An 18,534-nucleotide genomic window follows, 5' to 3' on the forward strand; every position below is an offset into this window, starting at 1 on the left:
TGTCAAAGTATGTGTTTAGAGTTTTAAAATCCATAGTTTGGTTTTGGGTTTGTTGGATTTTTTCTTGGGGGGGGGGGGCGGTGTACCATGGTGGGCATTTTACATGTGGAAGCTTTTCAAAGGTTGAGATTTGCCACTTTTTTCTGAAGCTCTTTGTATGCATTTCAAGATATCTTCATTCTCATCATACACATTTCAAGATCCAGGTGCTTCAGAACACAGCCTGCCCAACTGATACCTTATAAATTACAAAGTGATTCCTGATGGGGTAGCAAACTCATAGCAAATTAATTTAAAAACTAGCACCAAAATCTAGCCCATTCTTCAATAGAATTTTGTTCAAAAGTTTTTTGGGGGCATCTTTCATTATACATTCAAATTTGATGATTTGAGCAATCATTTGTAGTGATTGCTCAAAATTAACACTTCCTTCTGCTATCAGAGAGAAGATACCTACTTAGAGAAAATTTCTTAACATATCCATATAGTCTTGCATTCATGTTCAGTGTCACTGAAGCCAATTCCCAATGTATGTATTTAGTAATTATGTTTAATATGCAACCATGTGAACAGATTAGTGACTCCTTACCAAAATTAAAATAATAGCAAGGAAGGAAAAAAATAGAAGTATAGATTTATTAGAGAAGTTATCTAAAATACAATATTATTTTCCTTTTTAAATTAGAACATATATTATTTCAATGAAAAGATATTTTGTATCATTTCTATGGTAATAACAACTTTTAAAGAAAACATTTAATTTAGAACATTTTTAATTAAAAAAACCAACACTACCATTAAGACGTAACTAAGGCTGTTGACAGCACGGGTAAAAATGCAAAATAGTCTCAAAAATATTTACATGTCAGTTTCTTAAAATCTAAGAAGTCTAATTCTAAATATTCATTTTGCTTAACTTTCTCAAAATACCTTTTTCTCTAAATTATAGCTAGATTCTGTATACCTGTGCTTCTTACAAAGCTTCAAGTTATCGTTAGTTACGTGTACTATCACACCAGTAGATGAGGTTTCTTAAAATGGCTTATTCTGCTACCACCATATCCTCTCCCAAGTGGCCAACTTACTGTTATACCAAAGTGTCAGTCGCAGTAATAGTCACCAAAATGCACACAGCCACCCACCCCCTGCCTCCCCCAACCCCACACCCTAAGAACCCTTTCCCATTCAGCCAAGAGCCTTTCACATTTCAATAGCTGGCATTTCAGATGCAGAGCAAAAGAAAGTAAATGGATCTGGGAGACAAGATGTTGCCTGGGCACACACGGCAAAGTTTGATTTGGGCTTAGCAAAAGGGGCTCCTCACAAACACAGCAATTCCTAACACTCTCAGCACTGAGGTTACTGGAAGGAGGCTCTGACTTCTCTGCTCTTCAAAGGCTGACATGGGCGCCAGTTGTCCACCATATGGCACACGGGCTCATTCTCAGCATTGAAGCAAAGGCCACGGAGTTTGCACATCTGTGGGGAAAGGCACAAATAACCTCAAATGCATCCTCTCATTTCAGCAGGACTTTTTGAAACTACACATCTTGGGCCTGAACTAGAGCTCTGACCCAAAGTTTTGACAGCACTAGTAGCCTAGAGATGGCATCAGCACCTACGGGTCTGCATTTCACCCACACCATTTCCAGCCTTGACATAGCCCCTCCTGTCCACAAAATATCTTGGCAAGAACTGTGAAAGCACAAAAAACAAGGACATAAACATGCATTTTCTGAACTCTGCAAGCAAAGAGCTATTTGTCCTTGATCCAGATATGAATTGAAATCCTTTCAGAATCCTCTGCAAGTTATACAGTTTTGGCTGTTTTTTTTAAGTCCACTTGAAATAACAATTAAAAATGGCTTTACCCTTGGGTCAAAATAAAGCTGTTCAATGAATTCAAATTATCCTGATTTTCAAAGCCCATGAGGGGAAAACTGCTTCACATCAACAGGAGCATACTGCATAAGTATGGTACTTGTTCCTAAAGTACAACTGGTGTTTTCATAATCTGACGTAAAAAAAAGCACCTTTATGTCTAAACAGGAATCCCTAAAACTCACAAAAATATTGTGCCAAATAATAACCCACCCCAAACATAATCTCACAAGGACAGGTAGAAGTGCTGATGAATGTTTGTAGGTGGGACACAGGATTTCCTACAAATCAGGTTCTAGACCAGGTTTTTTCACATTCAAGGAAAAATGGCCTCAGCAATGGCTTGTGTCCTCTTCACCTTCAGGACCAACCAGAACAAAGTTTAGAGCTCAACCTCTGACAGAAACTGCTGTATCACAACAAGTGATAGCAGGCTTGCTATACCCTACTGTTATATTCAGCTTCTTTTCAGCTTTGGAAAACCTCATCACCTTAAACCTTGAATCAATACTCTTATATGTGGTTTCTTGTTTTGATCAGTGTGGGAATGAAAAGGTAAACTGCCACACACTGTGGAAATATTGATGATAACATGGAGGGATGTGTAAGGGAGAAATAAGTGGTAACTTTTACCACTTGTAGGTGGTTGGAGTAGGTAGAGTAGAAAAAAACCACTATTTTGGTGGGTGTGCTCCTGCCTTATAATAAAATCATATTTGCAAACTTTGGATTATCAACAGTGATAGGAATAGTTTGGAGTAGTGTCAACTTTAATGCTCCCTTGCAGTTTACTAAAGACAAAAATCAAAATCAATCACTGCTATAGTTATTATTTCCAATACATCTTCTTCATCACATATTCTATCTTTTATTACGTTAACTTCTAAAACAGCTCAGTTGCATTTTCTTTCCTATTAGAAACCCCCTAGAATTAGGTGCAGGTTGTTAGCATGTCTACCATCAATAAGAGATCCTTAGGAATTTCAAGGTTAAACTAAAGCCCTTCAGGGTTGTTTTGTATTTATAGGCTCTAGATTCTATTTATATCTCTCAAGCTCACAGATCTGAACCCAAAAATGGAATCTTGCCTGTACTTAATTAATTAATGGATAGTACAGAAAGCTGTGGCCAGGAGTGATTTAATCTGTGATTTAACTCTTCCTACTAGGAAGACTATCATTCTCAGGCTGGTCAAAAGAGTATTTTCTTAGGCAGCAGACTTCTGGAATTTGCGAATTTTGCCTCTTCCAAACAATGGGAGCTTTGTTAGAATCATCACAAAGCTGCGTAGGATTTCCCAGTCTGTTCTGTGACAAATAACTTGCAAAAAGAGCTCAGTGTCCTGGAAATGCTGGAAAATCAAAGGATCAACTACAGCTCTACTCTACTCTCTACAACTACTACTCACAGTGTGAGACTGTGGATGCACCACACATGGTCCCCAGGTGCTTTGTAAACCTGGTCTTTTCAGGGCAAGCAGACCCAGAGAGGTAATTGCATGTACAGCAAACCTGCTGATGCTCACAATACATGCTGGAATAACTCTGCATGTGCAAATGGTCCTTTCATGCATGCCTCAATTTTCCAGATTTTTACCACATGACAGCTCTAACCATGTATCCGGAAAATGTCTGATAATTTTTTCAACTTCCCCCCATCTTCCCTGGAGTGCCCAAAGAGAAGACAGCCTTACATTCTACAGCAAACTACATCCACAGGCAGAAGCAGAGTCCTGTCAGAAGAGGATTACCACTTCAGATAGATATTTTTGACATGTGATGCTAGCTAATACCCTGCACAGCTCTGCACTAACACTGCCACTTCATAGATCACCTGGTGGGATGAACTGAAGCCATCAGTGCAACTCCAGTACACATCTACTGGCACCATCCATTGGAAACCTACCTGCTCAGGGCTCACAGTGATGGGCTCCTTCAGAACGTGCCAGATCACACATTCAAGCAGTGGTGGAGTTGTCAGTGAGCCAGGGTATGTCCAGTAGTCTCTGCATGCAGGAAGGAGTCCAGTGGGGTCAAAATTTGTAAAGGAGGCTTGCTTTCCCTACAATAAAGTAAGCAGATGCGCTGATGTCAGGGAGAGAACATATACACACACTAGGATTGCAGTAGTGAAGTCTCCTAGGAAAGCTCCATGGTTGTAGAAAGGCAAAAATGGAATTTGGCATCAAGTGTTGCATGCCAACTATAGTACCTTTGGGATTAAATACTCTCAGCAAGAGTATATTGTATATACTCTTATATATCTTGTATATTTCTTACAAGATTTTCAAGATATTGCTTCTCATACCAAATGCTGCATTTATGTTCCTTAGTCTTAGAGATAAGATTTAACCTTGCCTGAAAAACAATGAGATTTGAGATGCCTCGTACACTGATAGCATGGCAAACACAGAACCTGTGAGACCTGTTGGAGAGTCCATTGCAGTAAGCAGTATTATCCCTTTACCACAAAGGGTGCCTGATGAGAAAGATGTCAGCATAATCTCATTTTTTACCTTTCCTGTCCACATTTCTCATTGGCCTTTACCCACTATGAAGGTGCCTAATTACTCACTAAGTACTTTTAGTTTCTCATTACTCAGCACACTAAAATCACACACACTGCACACAATATTTAAGACACAGGAAGACTTTTTCCCCCTAAATTATATGTAATGATCAAACCATTTATCTGAACTCTCTCTAGAAATAGCCAAGAGAACATGCCCTCTTGGAAAAAGGAAATTTAACCCACAGATGCACAGAGGGGAAATGCCTTTTCCATCTGTTACCACAGATGAGAAAGGGCACCTGTAGTTTAGATTAGGAAAATGAATCCTATCCTATAGGCTTAAATACAGTTAAAAGACAGAGAAATGTAGTCACAAAGATAGGAAATAATCACTGTTTCTAGTATTCCATGCTTTCTACCTCAACTTCATTCCAATCTGTTTTGCTTTTAGATTTATAGGAGCACCTTTGCTGATGGCAGGAAGTTTGTTTTACTTTCATGTATGCAGAAGGCTGGGAAGAAGTAAAAAATTCTACTTTCCAAAAAGGATAACTTATCACAGTTGTGATGGGTGTCCATCAACACAGACAGCAAGTATTACCTTGGTTTGAATGGAGCTCAGAGCATCCACAACCTTCTGCATTTCAGGCTTGGCATTTCCCACCTGTAACACAAACCATAAAAAAATAAGAATCACCCTGCATTCTCAGGACACCTTTAGTTTTCAGTTACAGTTCTCAAGGAAACTTCTTTTTTTCTCAGCTGCATTTCATTACATAATAGGAGTATTACAGTGTAAGTGACTTAAACAGGCTCTGTAAAATCATGCCAGTTGACAGTGAGCACAAATGGGTCAGCCAAGGACATTGGACACAATGAAGCTATTTTCATTTACAGTGTGTGGATTTATTTTTGGACCTAAGCTGTTCTTCTTTTATGGAAGTCACCCTCCCAATAAAATAGTCACCCTCAGTGAGGCCAGGATGGAATACTACGTACTGCTGGAGCAGACATCTCTTCGAGCTAGCTGCCAAGACAATTCAACTAACGCAAAACACAAAACCCTCTGGCATTTAACAATGACAAGAGAAGGAAAATAGGTGTTATATTAGGCTGGTCACAGTGCAGATGCACACACACAACTTGGTCAGTTATGCACATCACCTTTCACTGGTAAGGTAGCATCACTGTCCTGATGAAGGCAAGAATGCTGCTACAGGGCTGCCACAGTGATGGATGGCAGTCACACTTCATGGCCAGTGTACAATTTTTATAATAAAGGAAAATTTAAAGATAAAGGAAGGTAAGAATTTGGAGCACCACCTAGTTTGGTATGGATTTGGGTGATACAGAACAATGCTGCCTTATTTTCTATTTTCTGCTCTTAGGCTCTCCCCACAACACAATGAATTTGCTGGACAAATAATAAAAAAGTAAAAGTTTAACAAACCTTCATGAAGATGCCCACCACCGCTAAACCATCAGGATGCTTCACAGCTTCAGCAAATTTACCATATTTTACATTCCAGTGAACAATATGGAGCTGGGAGCAAGAAAACAAAGAAGCACTGTGAAGATGATATTCCATCCAGAATACTTCACAACTAAAGATGCAGGGAAGTAATTTATTAAGAGTAAGATGGTGTTTTACTGCTGAGGTTTGAAAGCTTTTGTGTACAGTTAAGAATTTGTTGAATTATTTATCTACTTTAAAGTTTCATTTATTCAAAGAGATTTCTGTAATGTGTTTTATTTTGCTCCTCACTCCTAGTCTCTGGTGAGTTTTAAAGGCAAACTGTGGCTGTATCATTCTGCTTTTCATGTGGTGAAACTCCTGGTATCTTCAGCATAAATTTTTCTCACATACAGCCCACGGGATTTTGATGTAGTATTTTAATGCTATATATCCTGGTTCTGAGCACAGTGACATACATTGCCAGTGTCAGAAGAAGCAGAGAAGACACATTAACTACAGATTTGACTCACAATTTGGAAGGTTTTTTTTTAATAAAAGCCAGTCCTGCCCTTTACTGGAAAGGCTGGGAAAAGAATATGAAATTAATCTCCAGATCGTGTTATCCAGGATGTTACTTTCTTTTTAATTTCCAAGTTATTTCTAATTTAAGTTCATCAGGCTGTTTCCCCACATCTGCAAGTCAAGTTGAACAAGTAACTATGGTACTGTGAAAGACAGAAGGTAATTGAAGTATCTCAGATAAGACAAAAGCTACTTCCCTCAAGAAAAAGCAGCAGAGCCAATGAATTTGTGGAGCAGTTTCTTTTATCTGTCAATGCAAATCACAGGTATATTCCACAAATATGTATTTATGAATATATTTTAGAAGTCAGTCACAGAAACCAGAGGTAGATTTCTAAACAGGGGATGAGGAAAGGTGAGATGCAAGGCACTAAAGTCACTCAGTTTCTGTATCAGACTGTAATATGGAGTCTTAAGTGGTCTGAGGGACACCTGGAGTCTCAAGGGATCACAAAGAGTGCCAGACAGTAAGATTGCACTTTACTGTCTGCCCTCTCTTCATAACTCTCCTTGATTCTTTGCCACCAAAATATGAAAATATCTGCACCAAAATTATTCTACTGCTCTTATAAAGACCTCTGGTATTAAAAATTGAAGGTAGAAAAAGGGGATGTGCATGTATAGGTGTGCTACATTTCTCTTTTTTCATAATTTACAAGAGTCATAGAGAAAGCAGGGAAAAATACAGGTATTATTAATGTGGGGTTTTCTGTTTCTCTTTGACATGAAGTAGCTGAGAAAAATTACAAGCCTAATGTCCTGCTCTTGCAAGGAGTATGTTCTAAGGTGGCATCATACCAAAATTGTCTATGGTAACCTTCTCCTATGAGGATCTGTAGTGAAAGTGCTACTGTGGTGGAATACTTAAAAAAACCAAACCTCATTATACAAAGAAGACTGGAGAAGGTAAAGCCTACCTCTGCATCATACTTCACACCATCCACAGTGTGCTCAGATCCCTGGCCATCACAGGATCCCCAGTGAATGTGAAACTGCACCAGCCTGTAGACTCCATCCAGCGCTCCTCCTTGCACCACTGCAAAATAAAAGCAAATTACATCATTTTTGTTATCAAGTCTCCCTTCAAGCTGAAACAACTATCTCAAGTCTTTTATGTGATTTACAGTTTATTGCATGCTGCCATGCTACTCCAGATCATCCTCAATGGTACATTACTGCAATACACCAAAATTGATAATAAATGCATAAAAACGTAAGTGACTTTACAGTGAGCATCTCATCAGCAATTTAACAGGCATGCTAGTATTACAAGTGATGAGGGAAGATGTAACTTTTCTGTCACCAATAGATTAAAAAAGCCCTTTGTAAGAGGCCCATATAGAATCATCCTAAGGAAGTACATTTGAAGACTGAATCATCTTCCATGTACAAATGTAGTCTGTTCTTTTATTTTAGATACTTCATCCATTTAGGCCTTAATCCTGCAAATCCTGTGGCAGATTGGATTGAGTAAAATGATTTTGGTTCCAATTTAAACCTGAAAACCTGTTAGCCATGGGTTAGCCTTCTTGCAGCAAGGTAAAGCACTAGGCACAGGACAAGACAGTGCAGAGGTGTGAATTCAAATCTCTTGTCCTTCCCATTGTGGTAAAAATGGCAATGCTTACACAGATGGACTTTTTGGAAATGAGTTGCTTATTTATGCTCTCCATTATCTGGCATTACTTGTGCTATGGGGCTGCTCTGAGTGAAGCTCCCAGACACACTTTTAATTATACAAGAGCAAGCTCCCTTATTCTGCTTGTTAGTTTTACCCTTCTACTCCAGCTGTGACCAGTCACCATTGTGATTTGCAGGATCAAGCCCTACCATTGCAAAATGCTGAGGGCACAGACAATGTCTCCTCCAGTGCAGCATAAAGCACAGAATAATAATAAATAGTTCTATTAAATAGAGGTATTTATCTAAGTTATCAGAGAAAGGTTTCACACCAGTTTGTGGTTTGGTTGGGGATTTTTTCATTTTTCCTCCCAAGCATCTCAAGTCCAAATTCAAAATTAAATCTTTAAGTTGTTTTTATTTAAAAATTTAAAAACAAAAAGTAATTTGAAGTGTTAGATATTTTAAGAAGCCAATTTCTCTCTATAAATACCTGTATACAATAAAGTGACAGAAGAGTGCTGACATCAGATATTATATGTAAGTGTGCTCTGTGTATGTGCCAAAAAATGATTCTGTGGAGTAAAGATGCTTTCCTCTCAGTCTGCAATTAGTCTAGACATTAGCACAATATGTGCATTTGTGAAACATGTATCAAATGCTGACTGGGAAAGGTGGCTGCAGGTTTGAAAAAGTCCCATTATATACAAGCATGGACAACACTAGCCATAGATATAAACAGTAAGGTGAGAAAGATTTCACAAAAAATTTGCAATACATGAAATTGAAGTAGGATTTCTTAAAAATATGTTAGTTTCCACCAGTGTTCCCTATGCATGCAAAATTTGGGTTCAGTGGACAAATCTAGAATTTGCCAAGGGCTCCTTTGGTAAATATATGTAGAAGTCTCCCAACATGTATCTTTATCTGAAAAACATGAATAGATGTTCCACTGCAACCTATGTAATTTCCGATACTGTAGCCAACAGACCAGGACTTGCCCTATTTCCAAGCTATGTGATCCTAAGAAGAATGTCTACTTTAAGTAATCAAATAGGAGCTTCTCTTATTCTACTTTTACATTTCTGCCAGTGCTAGTTTCCAAGAAGCGTAAGTGTTTCAAGCACAGGGCTACAAATCTGAGTACTTGTTTCAGAACAGCAGCTGTAGAAAGGCATTAGTTCCTTTTGGAAATGAAGTTACTGGTTACTGTGTCTTTACAGATACAAAATCATTTAATGTATACAATGTCATGTTTCATTTTAAAATGATGCCATGGAGTTACAGTGTTTCAGTTCCTTTGGCTCACAGTCTCGCCGGTTGTTGCAGGTACAAATGGACTGAGGTTCCGTCGCTCCTTGACCTCAGAAAGCACTAGCACAGCCCAGGTTAATCTGCCATTATTAATCAATGGAAAGCATGCTGAAAAGCAGAACCATGCAATGTTCTTGAGTTCATTTGCAGTGTTATTTCTGCACACAAAGTTTGCTATAGTCTCAAAACCCCAAAAGATGCAGAAAAATCTCTTTGCAGTTTTTGCTTACTTTTCTCATTCTGTGGTTCTCAAATCCAGCACTAGCTTATTTTGACTCACAGCAGAGCATTCAAAGAAAGTAATAATTAGATTAGTGTGAATGAATACAAATCCAGCAGGCTTAATTACAGAACGACCCTCTTGTTCTAGCCTATGTTAAGCAGTTATTTTATTTTTAACACTTCTCAGTCTTTCCAAGAAAGTAAAACTAAACTTAAAAGGCAAAGTAGGAATGATAGAACTGCTTTTTTCTTCAGAGCAAGCTTTTTCAAACCATAGATAAATTCTACCAGCTTTTGCAATATAAAAGTCCACAGAGAATCAGAGCAACATTGATACCAGCAACTTCCCTGTCTTTGTTCCATCTGACAGGAATATCAATTTGAGGCCATGTTGAAAAAAAGTCCAACTTTTCCATCCCTTTTTTAAAAAGAATGGGGAAGTTCTGATCTGTATTGGAGCATTTCATCATTCGCTCCCTTACTTTTGAAATCAGTATTAGTGAAAACCATCCTGAAAATACCTATGTAGCTGTGATCCTTTCTGTTTTATAGCACAGCTTCAGATGCAACACTGTCTGAAGACAGCACAAGAGAAGCTGAAAAAACATTATTTGCTCACAGATTCCATTTACTCAAGACAGTTATCATAACCAAGAGGTGTTATAGCCCAAGAGGTGATAGTTTGACAGTGCCCATTCTTCTTTTCCACTATTAGACACTTATTAGACAGATTTGGAGCTATTTTCCTTAGATTAAGAAAAAGTAATTTTTTTCCATGACCATTCTATCTTCTACCTTTACTGGAAAAGCTATACTAGCAACATCCAGTAATTATATTTCACTGTTAAATGTTCTTGTAACTTGGCCTAAATTAGGTGAACACAACTATTAAAAACATTAATTCAGGAAGTCAAATAAGCACCCAAACTCTTCCATTTCTGTGACTCATACCAACTGTGGGATACAGAAGGTGAAGTTTGTTTGACTCAATTACACTTTCTTGGGATGTTTGAAAACACACAGAAATCAAAGGGTGTTTTGTTGCATCTGGTACAGCTGTTTAACCGAGGCTACCCACCTTCACTGTTCTATTTAAAGGAATGTTGGTGAACAGTTATCCTTCCAATGTAAAACAGAACAGCCTTGTAAAAAATACAGTGGACCACTTCATACCTTTTTTCAGGCTGTGGCAGCATCCACATCTAAATTTCTGTAGGAATACTGTGGGAATTCCTGTTATTTAATTAACTCCTATGGATTGGTCTCTTTATACAGAGCAGAAGACTAATACACCTCATAAAGCCAATAAACATGTCAAAGGATTAATCAAAATGGAGGAACTACAAGACTGTTCAATAAGTTAGGCTGAATTCCTTCATGTCATACAAATTAATGTGACAAGAAAAAATACTACTGTAAAGTTTGTCAATCTGAGAAAAATGCAGAATGAGAATCACTGCCTACAAAGCTCCTTCCAGTAGCTGAAATAATGGGTCCACTAGAGTATAGTAGATGTCCAAAAGCTCCAGACTTGGAGAATTAATTCTAATTGAGATTCTACCAAACAAAAACCCAGCAGCAGGGAATTTCAAGCATCTACCTTGAGCCCTCTTACACACACACTGGTTTAGCACAAAGAAAACCATGATTTTGTATCAGCCTACAGTAGGTGTGATGACTAAATCATATTCTAGGCATATATTTATGTTAACATATGCATAGTACATACATTAGTGCTAACATTAGGTAAGCTTTTGTGTGTACACAGACATCTGTGCAATGGAAAACAGGACAAAGAGACAAAGCAGATGAAGCATTACTTGAGGCAAGAAAAAAAACCTACTTGAGCACCATGTACTATTAATGACATGAAAAAGGCTCTTATGAGGATGCTCAGGAATTAGCCTTGTGTTCTTATGCAAGGATGGGCTTCCCATCTGACAGACTAGAGTTCAGTTAGGGTGAGCTGCCACTTAGGTGAAACGTGGAGTACAGAGAGTCACATTTTGTGAGATGTTTCCTTCTTTACGTTATCTCTTTCAGACATTCCTCCTAGGACATTGTATCAAGACAGCACTGAAGCATCTGACTATAGGGCTCATATTTGCAGAAAACATCTGTAATGGGTTTCCCTATGAGAAAAAAAATTGGTATATCATAAGGCAAAAAACCAAAAAAACCTACTTCTGACATTGCTAGAAACTTAGCCTGATAAGGATAAGGATGTTCCACAGAGATAGACCAGGATGAAACAGCTGCCAAAACACAGCAAGTCCTGAAGACGTGTGTATCTGCAGCAGGTCAGTGGTTCCAATTCACCTCAGTTGAACTATTTCACCCAGACTGAGCAGCAGCCAGGAAGACGCTGAGCTGCTTCAGGATACAAAGTAATTTAGGTTCTTAACATTCCTCCAACTCCCTGGGACCAGCAGAGCTTATTTCTCATGCAGTCTCTTAAACAAAAATTCTCTGAGAATCATAAGATGCTGTACTGAGTCTCTGACCAGCCTTCTGCCCTCACATTTCACACTATATAGGCTTACAACAACTTTGAGAACCAAGCTGGAGGAATTAAAATTCTCTTGAAAGTATCAACTGATTTAATTTCTAATAATAATACTTGAATACTAATGCAGTGGCTGCTCATTGTACTGAAAATTGTGTGCTGGACAGTGTTCATACTACACTCAGATCTAATGAAGGACTAACAAACTCAAGGTGCAAGCCTTGCCTCTAAGTATGCAGCAGTCCCTCATGCCTGTAAGTAAATAAACAAATTATCAGCTGAGAAGAGTGGTAATCATGACATCTGGCACACAGCTTCATTACAGCTTAAAAATAAACTTTTCCAAGTGGCCCCAGCTGATAACAGCTGACTAGTTTCTCCTGGTTTTGCATTAAAAGCCCCTCTAGAGGAGGGATTAGCAAAAGGAAAGGAAGGAAGTTTCCATGATTGTTAAATTCACAATCCAAGGCAAATTTCTGCTCAGAAATTGCATGTTAATATTAAAAAAAAAACAAAAAGAAACCCCAAACACCCCCCCCCCCCCCACCCCCGAACAAACCAACCCCACCCCAGTGTAAACGAAGAAGGACACTCCTCTGTAAAGAAACGAAGACCTGAAACATGCAGGACTAATCTCATGCCCTCTCATCTTCCTTTCCAGTTCCTGGAAATACTGGAACTATTCAAGTTACTTGTTTATACAGACTTTGCAGCTTCTGCTGATCTCAATTCACAGGAAAAATGACTTAAAGATCACACGCCCTTGAAACCTCTGACTTTTTAGCCAAGCCATGCACAACATTACTTGTGACATAAGCAGGTGTCCAAATACAGTCCCCTAAATCTATAATCAGTCAGTTCTCTGATTCCAAAGGATCAACACACTCATTGCTTAAGCAATGTGGACCTTCAATGCATGACCCTATACTGATGACATGCAATATTATTCTGGCATGGTTAATATTGTATCTTTAGATCTGGGAAGCCTAAAAATAGACCAGTAGCAGTGACTTTGATTTAGAGTTGTGCCTTAAGGACAGCAGACCTACATGTTCCTTCTTTCATTTACCAGCTGAAGTGGAAGTGTAGAAGAGCAACAATGGCACTATTTTCAAAGAAACTCACTGCCAACTGAGCAGTGCTAATATACTGGCTCTTCAATAACTACTGTGACAAAATAGATTCATTTATTTACAGTGAGTCATAATTCAAGACAGCTGAAGTGTATGCATTAATTTTTACAATTATAGAAAGAATCAGGTAATATATTGGATTACAACTGCTGAAGGACTCTCAAAGGGAGCTAGCATCAAGGTGAATACAGTATTTTCATTTTCAAGGTCTTCTCATAATTTTTAAGTTCTACTATGACTTAATATTTGCAAAAATGTCAGATTTACTTGGGACACTGACTTGAACTTCAATACTCTAGCTCAGCAACAAGGAGAAGGAAAAAATTAAGTGACTTAGCCACAAGCATAAATTACCAGCATATTTTTTCAAGTCTGTAGAGTTTGACACCATAGTTTCAATTCACTTCTGTCAGGTTCTACAGTTAAAATATGATATTTTAACATACTTGTTAGAGAATAAATTCATGGCTAATTGACTTCTTTTATAAGCTCATCAAACACTTGGTCAGAAAATGCAGAATACAGAGTCTACTGTTGTGAGCATGTCTTACTTGAATTTCAGAACTTAGATAAATTCTCAAAGACTCTCTGGAAAAACTCACATAGAGAACACGCTTTATGTGTGTTACAAAATCTTTCAGGCTCTTGAGGGTTTTTTGAGCAGAGTCATGTCCTGTGGTTTTATGGCTCTGAGAGGTCACTATTTACTTCTGTCTTTTAAAGTGAGGGAAGTGATACACAAGTCCTTACAGAAGACTGGAATATGCAACATTTAATATGATAAAAGAAGTACCCTTAATGAGACTCCTTTGCTGTAAAGTTCTTGTATTATAGTTACACATCTTATTTTAAGAGATATCATCATCAGCTGCTTCACTCATACATGTAGGGTCTGGTTCCATTAGTTCCATTACAAGAGTGGATAAACCTGAATTCAAAGTTTTATTCCTAGTGACACTTCTATCATAATGACTTCTGGCTGTCAAAATGAAGAAGAAATTTTTGAAATTAAAGAATTTTGAAGATGAATACCTACAAATACTTTATGTTCCACTACTATTAAAAGACAGTGGACATGAAAGTTAAGAAAGCAACTGCAAGAACTGACTAAGTAACAACTGAATGGGGAAGTTCAGCATTCAGTTTCTACATACAAACCCAAGAAAGCATTCCAAAAGGCTCCAAGCATACGAAATACTATTTTCTATATACCTCTTTTCTTGATGTTATTACTACCTGCTTGGATTTTTTTAAATTGCAATTGTATATTTTTAATTGTATTATTTATTACATTATCATTAAATATTATTTATTATCTTCTAAATTGCATTTTGTATATTCAGAAGAGCAGGAGTGATCAAACAGACACTAAGACCTAGAACTGCTGTTCAGATGGCTCCAGTGTTGTTAGTTATGAGACTGACAGTTCTTAATGAAATGGATCTGCTTTGCGTGCAGTTACTCATCTTGAAGATTATTCACAAACAATGATCTTATTACTTCATTTTGCGCCTACTTCTACAGATAATTCATTACCACATATGGGACAGCTCATAGAAACAAGCAATACAGCCTGTGGGAAGTATTTACAGGATATTATTCCATTGTCTTCTGTAAAACATACCAGCACATCACATAACCTCACATAGCTTCTCCCTGTGATTGTTGTGTGATGTCTAAGGAAGAACTGGGTATGCACATTTGAGTCTCAAATTCAGAATCAAGCAGATACGAGTCAAAGACAGCTCTATTTTGTGTAAGGAAAGTAGGTTACCTAGTTAACCGCATACAAATGAAGCCATTAAGTGTGCTGCCAGGTAGATTCTATGCACTGTAAATTTCAATAGAAGTCTAGTAGTGAATGATCCACCCTACCCAGCTTCACAGAAATCTGTTTAGTGGCTTTTATTTCTAAAGAATAATAATCTTTTGCTTCACTAATAGAGATACTGAGAATATTGCTACTTGCATCTCCTATCCTCCCACTCTGAAAGCCGTGTCACTGCATATTTGTCAAAGGATCCCTGTCACAGATGTTCTGGTTCTGCACCGACTTCTCATAAAGAGCATTCTTCCTGCAGACATTCTCTAAATTATTTTATATTCCTGCCATTTTTTCCTCACAACCAGATTTTCACAGTTCTTTCCAGACTTAGGTACACACCAAATGAACAAAATAGTTTTTTTGCACTATGGAGACCTGAACCTGATTCCTTTGGGTTCAGTGAGAGCAGGATGGCAGCAAGAGTAGACTTGCATGTATCTGGTAAGAATTTTTTTTTTTTTTTGCATTGGATCATTTACCTTATTCTCCATGACACTCTTAGATTGAGCACAATGCAGCTCCTTAAGCTTCCCAGTGTTTCAAAAAAATAAACAGAGGTCAGAATACCTTTTTCCTCTCCTTTTTAAAATATCAATATTGACACTTTTTGTAAATTATATATGGATCTATGTATATTTATACAACTGTTAACACTTACATCTGACCACCTAATTTTGTCCAGCATAAAAACTATAGTTAAAATACAAAGTCAAATTCTTAGAGTACTGCTGAATTTCTGTTATAGCACTGTATTATATTAGTTACAAAAATCTCGTATTTTTAGTAGGCACAGATCATTTGGTTTCAGCACCATTCCCTAAATGACATGCCCAACAAAACACTTAGGAAAAATAGGACACTTGCTCAAGCAAGTTAAATCAGGCAGTGTATAGAGAAAGCAGTGACTTACAACAGGATTGTTTTTGTTGTCCAAATTAAAAAATAAAGGCACATTCATTGTGGCAGGGTGATGACTTCTGCAAACGCAGCCATATGAAAAACTACAATCAAAGACAACATACAGAACCCCTGTTGCAAGGACAGCTTGGATTCAGTCTGCCCATCAGAAAGGCTGCTCCTTTCAGTAAGGATTACTAAGGTTTTGCAGGATTCCGTGCTTAATTTCACCAGAGAGCACAATGAACAGCAAGGGACTGTGGACCTGACTGCCTGCGAACAAACTTTGTAGGAATGCGTCAGACACTATCTAGAAAGCCCAGCACACCAGGGATAATGTTTTTTTTGACTTACAAAAGAACAGAGGTATTTTCTAATCATTCCTCTGATTCTGTACTAACCTGGGAGCATATTGGCTTCAGAAACATGAAATAATATTTTGATAACCAAAGAAACTATTTCCACTTCAAGTTGTTAACTGCAATCCTTTGCTATTCTAAGGCCATTTTCTTCCTACAATATATTTTGCCTCTTCTTTTAACCATTTGATCAGTGGCTTATGATAATCTATGCCTAAAATTATTCCTGTCAAATACTTTTAATTTTTTTTTCCACAGCAAAGTCCTTATCCCAATCCTTCTGGTTTATACAAAAATAAACCAATTTGCCTCACTGAAGTTTAGCTACCTAGACAGCCTTAGTTTTCTTCTAACGGGATCTCAGTTTCCTGTTTGCTGAATCCTCACCTTACAGAAGCCAGAATATTTTGGTATATTTTCATCCTTAAAAAAACCTTTTAGATTTAGTATACATTTTAGTAAGTTTTAGTAGCAATTTCTGCTATTCCCCTCCTGAACACGAAGGTGAGGTCTCACCTGACTTGTCAGAAGAATCATCAAACTCCACGTTGAAGGAGTGCCCGTTGTTGACGATGTTTCTGGCCGTGCTGGCATCATAGCTGAAGCTAAGAGGCTTCAGAGAGGAGTCGTACTTGGCGGACTTGCGGCAGATGTCAATGGGGGACTGGCGCTCTCCATTGGCGATGGGAAAGTGCTCATGCCAGTGAGCGGGTCCTGTAAGACAGCGAAACGCAACTCAGTGGGAAAAGACACAAAGTTAGGGGGATAAAAGCGATAACCCTCCTTCTGGAAATCGGGATGTTCGAACTATTTCGAACACCAGCATCAGCCTTTAACCGCGTGCCACTTGTGTGGGCTGGCGGCAGCGGCAGCAGGGGCGAGCGGAGGTCCCGCCTGGGCACCGAGGCACCCGGCAGCCGCACAGCCTCGGCGGCTGAGGCGGGGGCTGTACCGGGGAGTCCTCGGGGACACCCCGTCCTGTGGAGTAGCGCCGCGTTCCCTTCCCGAAGTAAAGGAATGTGAGCGGGGAAGCAGGAGATGCTCCGGCACAGCGTGCGGAGCGCCGGACGCGCTGCCCGGGCGCAGGTGCATTTCAAGGTTACGGGAAAAAGGCGCCACGAGCTCACTGCCGCTCCAGGCAAGGGCTCCGCGGGGCAGCAGCGGGCACGTCCCGGGCGCGGCTGCCGGGGACCTGCCGGCAGGTGTCCTGCACCGCCGGGCACTCACCGTCGTGGCTGCCGTATCCCCAGTGGTGGGACATGGTGCGCGGCCCTGCTCTGCCCGTGGAGGCTGTCACAGCACCGTGGCCACAGAGCTCTCTCAGGGGCTTTTATAGGCTCCCGCCAACTCCATGCCCTTCTCTGCGGCCAGAGGAGGGGTGGGGAGTGCGGGCGAGGGCGGAGGGAGACTCCGCTGGGGGCGGAGAGAGCGGTCCCTTATAATCCGCCATCGGCCGCGGAGCTGCTGCGGGCCCGGCGAAGAGCGCCCCCGGCAGGCGGGCGGTGCCAGGCGGGTCGGCGCGGCCGCAGGCAGGGCGGGGGTGCCGGGGCTGCCGAGGCCCTCGTCCCCTGGTCCCCTCGTCCCCTGGTCCCCTCGTCCCCTCCGCGTCCCCTCCACCCTCCCGCCCTCCTTCCGCGCATCGCGCACCTGCGGGCGCTGCGGGGCGCCGTGACCTTGGGAGGTGCCGGCGGCTGGGCCGAGCAGCGCGCCGGGAGCCGGTGCGGGGCGGGCGGCGGGCGCAGAGTGCGGTGTGAGAGAGGGAGCGGGTGTGCGTCCGTGTGTCCCTCGGTCTGTGTGTGTGTCTGTGTGTACGTGCGGGTGCGCGGCGCGGCAGGGCGGTCGGGTGCTGCTCCCTGCTGGGAGCGGGGGGAAAAGAGGGAAGAGGGCAGCCCGGCAGGGCAGTTCGGCAGTGCCGGAGGGTCCTGCAGCCAGGGTTTGTCATAGGTGCCAGGTTTTGGAGGCGCAGGTCGGCGGAGTTACGGAGAGGAGTTGTGGTGGGGCTTCAGGAGATCGGGGATGTCACCGCTTTTTGCTCCGTAGTGCGTTATTCCTGATCGCCTCCGGAGAAGCTGCAGGTCGAGCTACGCTTACGTGTAATTCTTATCATTGAGGCATTACACGCTTAACTGTGAGAGTGGCTCAGCTACCGCTCTCGAGACTGGATTAGCGAGAACAAAACTGTGCAATACATATTTTAGATGTTTTCCTATTGCGCAACGCTCCGGTGT

The 18,534-nt window shown here is 40.3% G+C and overlaps 1 protein-coding gene across 3 annotated transcripts; it reads right to left on the reverse strand.

Annotated features, from left to right (window-relative positions):
- Positions 1–622: 622 nt before the first annotated feature.
- LOC139587383 (carbonic anhydrase 2) lies at positions 623–18,307 on the reverse strand. Of its 3 annotated transcripts, none has more exons than XM_071421654.1 (7): positions 17,954–18,307; positions 16,823–17,020; positions 7,348–7,466; positions 5,843–5,935; positions 4,994–5,056; positions 3,787–3,942; positions 623–1,479 (listed from the first exon to the last, which is right to left on the reverse strand). In XM_071421654.1, the coding sequence occupies exons 1-7, from the start codon at positions 18,246–18,248 to the stop codon at positions 1,360–1,362; spliced, it is 1,044 nt and encodes a 347-aa protein (XP_071277755.1). In that variant the 5' UTR covers positions 18,249–18,307; the 3' UTR covers positions 623–1,359. The 3 variants fall into 3 exon arrangements, with proteins under 3 accessions (XP_071277755.1, XP_071277753.1, XP_071277754.1); XM_071421652.1 differs by lacking the exon at positions 17,954–18,307 and adding an exon at positions 17,534–17,693; XM_071421653.1 differs by lacking the exons at positions 16,823–17,020; positions 17,954–18,307 and adding an exon at positions 9,595–9,613.
- Between the last annotated feature and the right edge of the window lie 227 nt (positions 18,308–18,534).

Source organism: Agelaius tricolor, unplaced genomic scaffold, assembly GCF_023055355.1.
Source record: "Agelaius tricolor isolate 1412-34295 unplaced genomic scaffold, bAgeTri1.0.p SCAF_2, whole genome shotgun sequence".
Lineage (NCBI taxonomy): Eukaryota > Metazoa > Chordata > Aves > Passeriformes > Icteridae > Agelaius > Agelaius tricolor.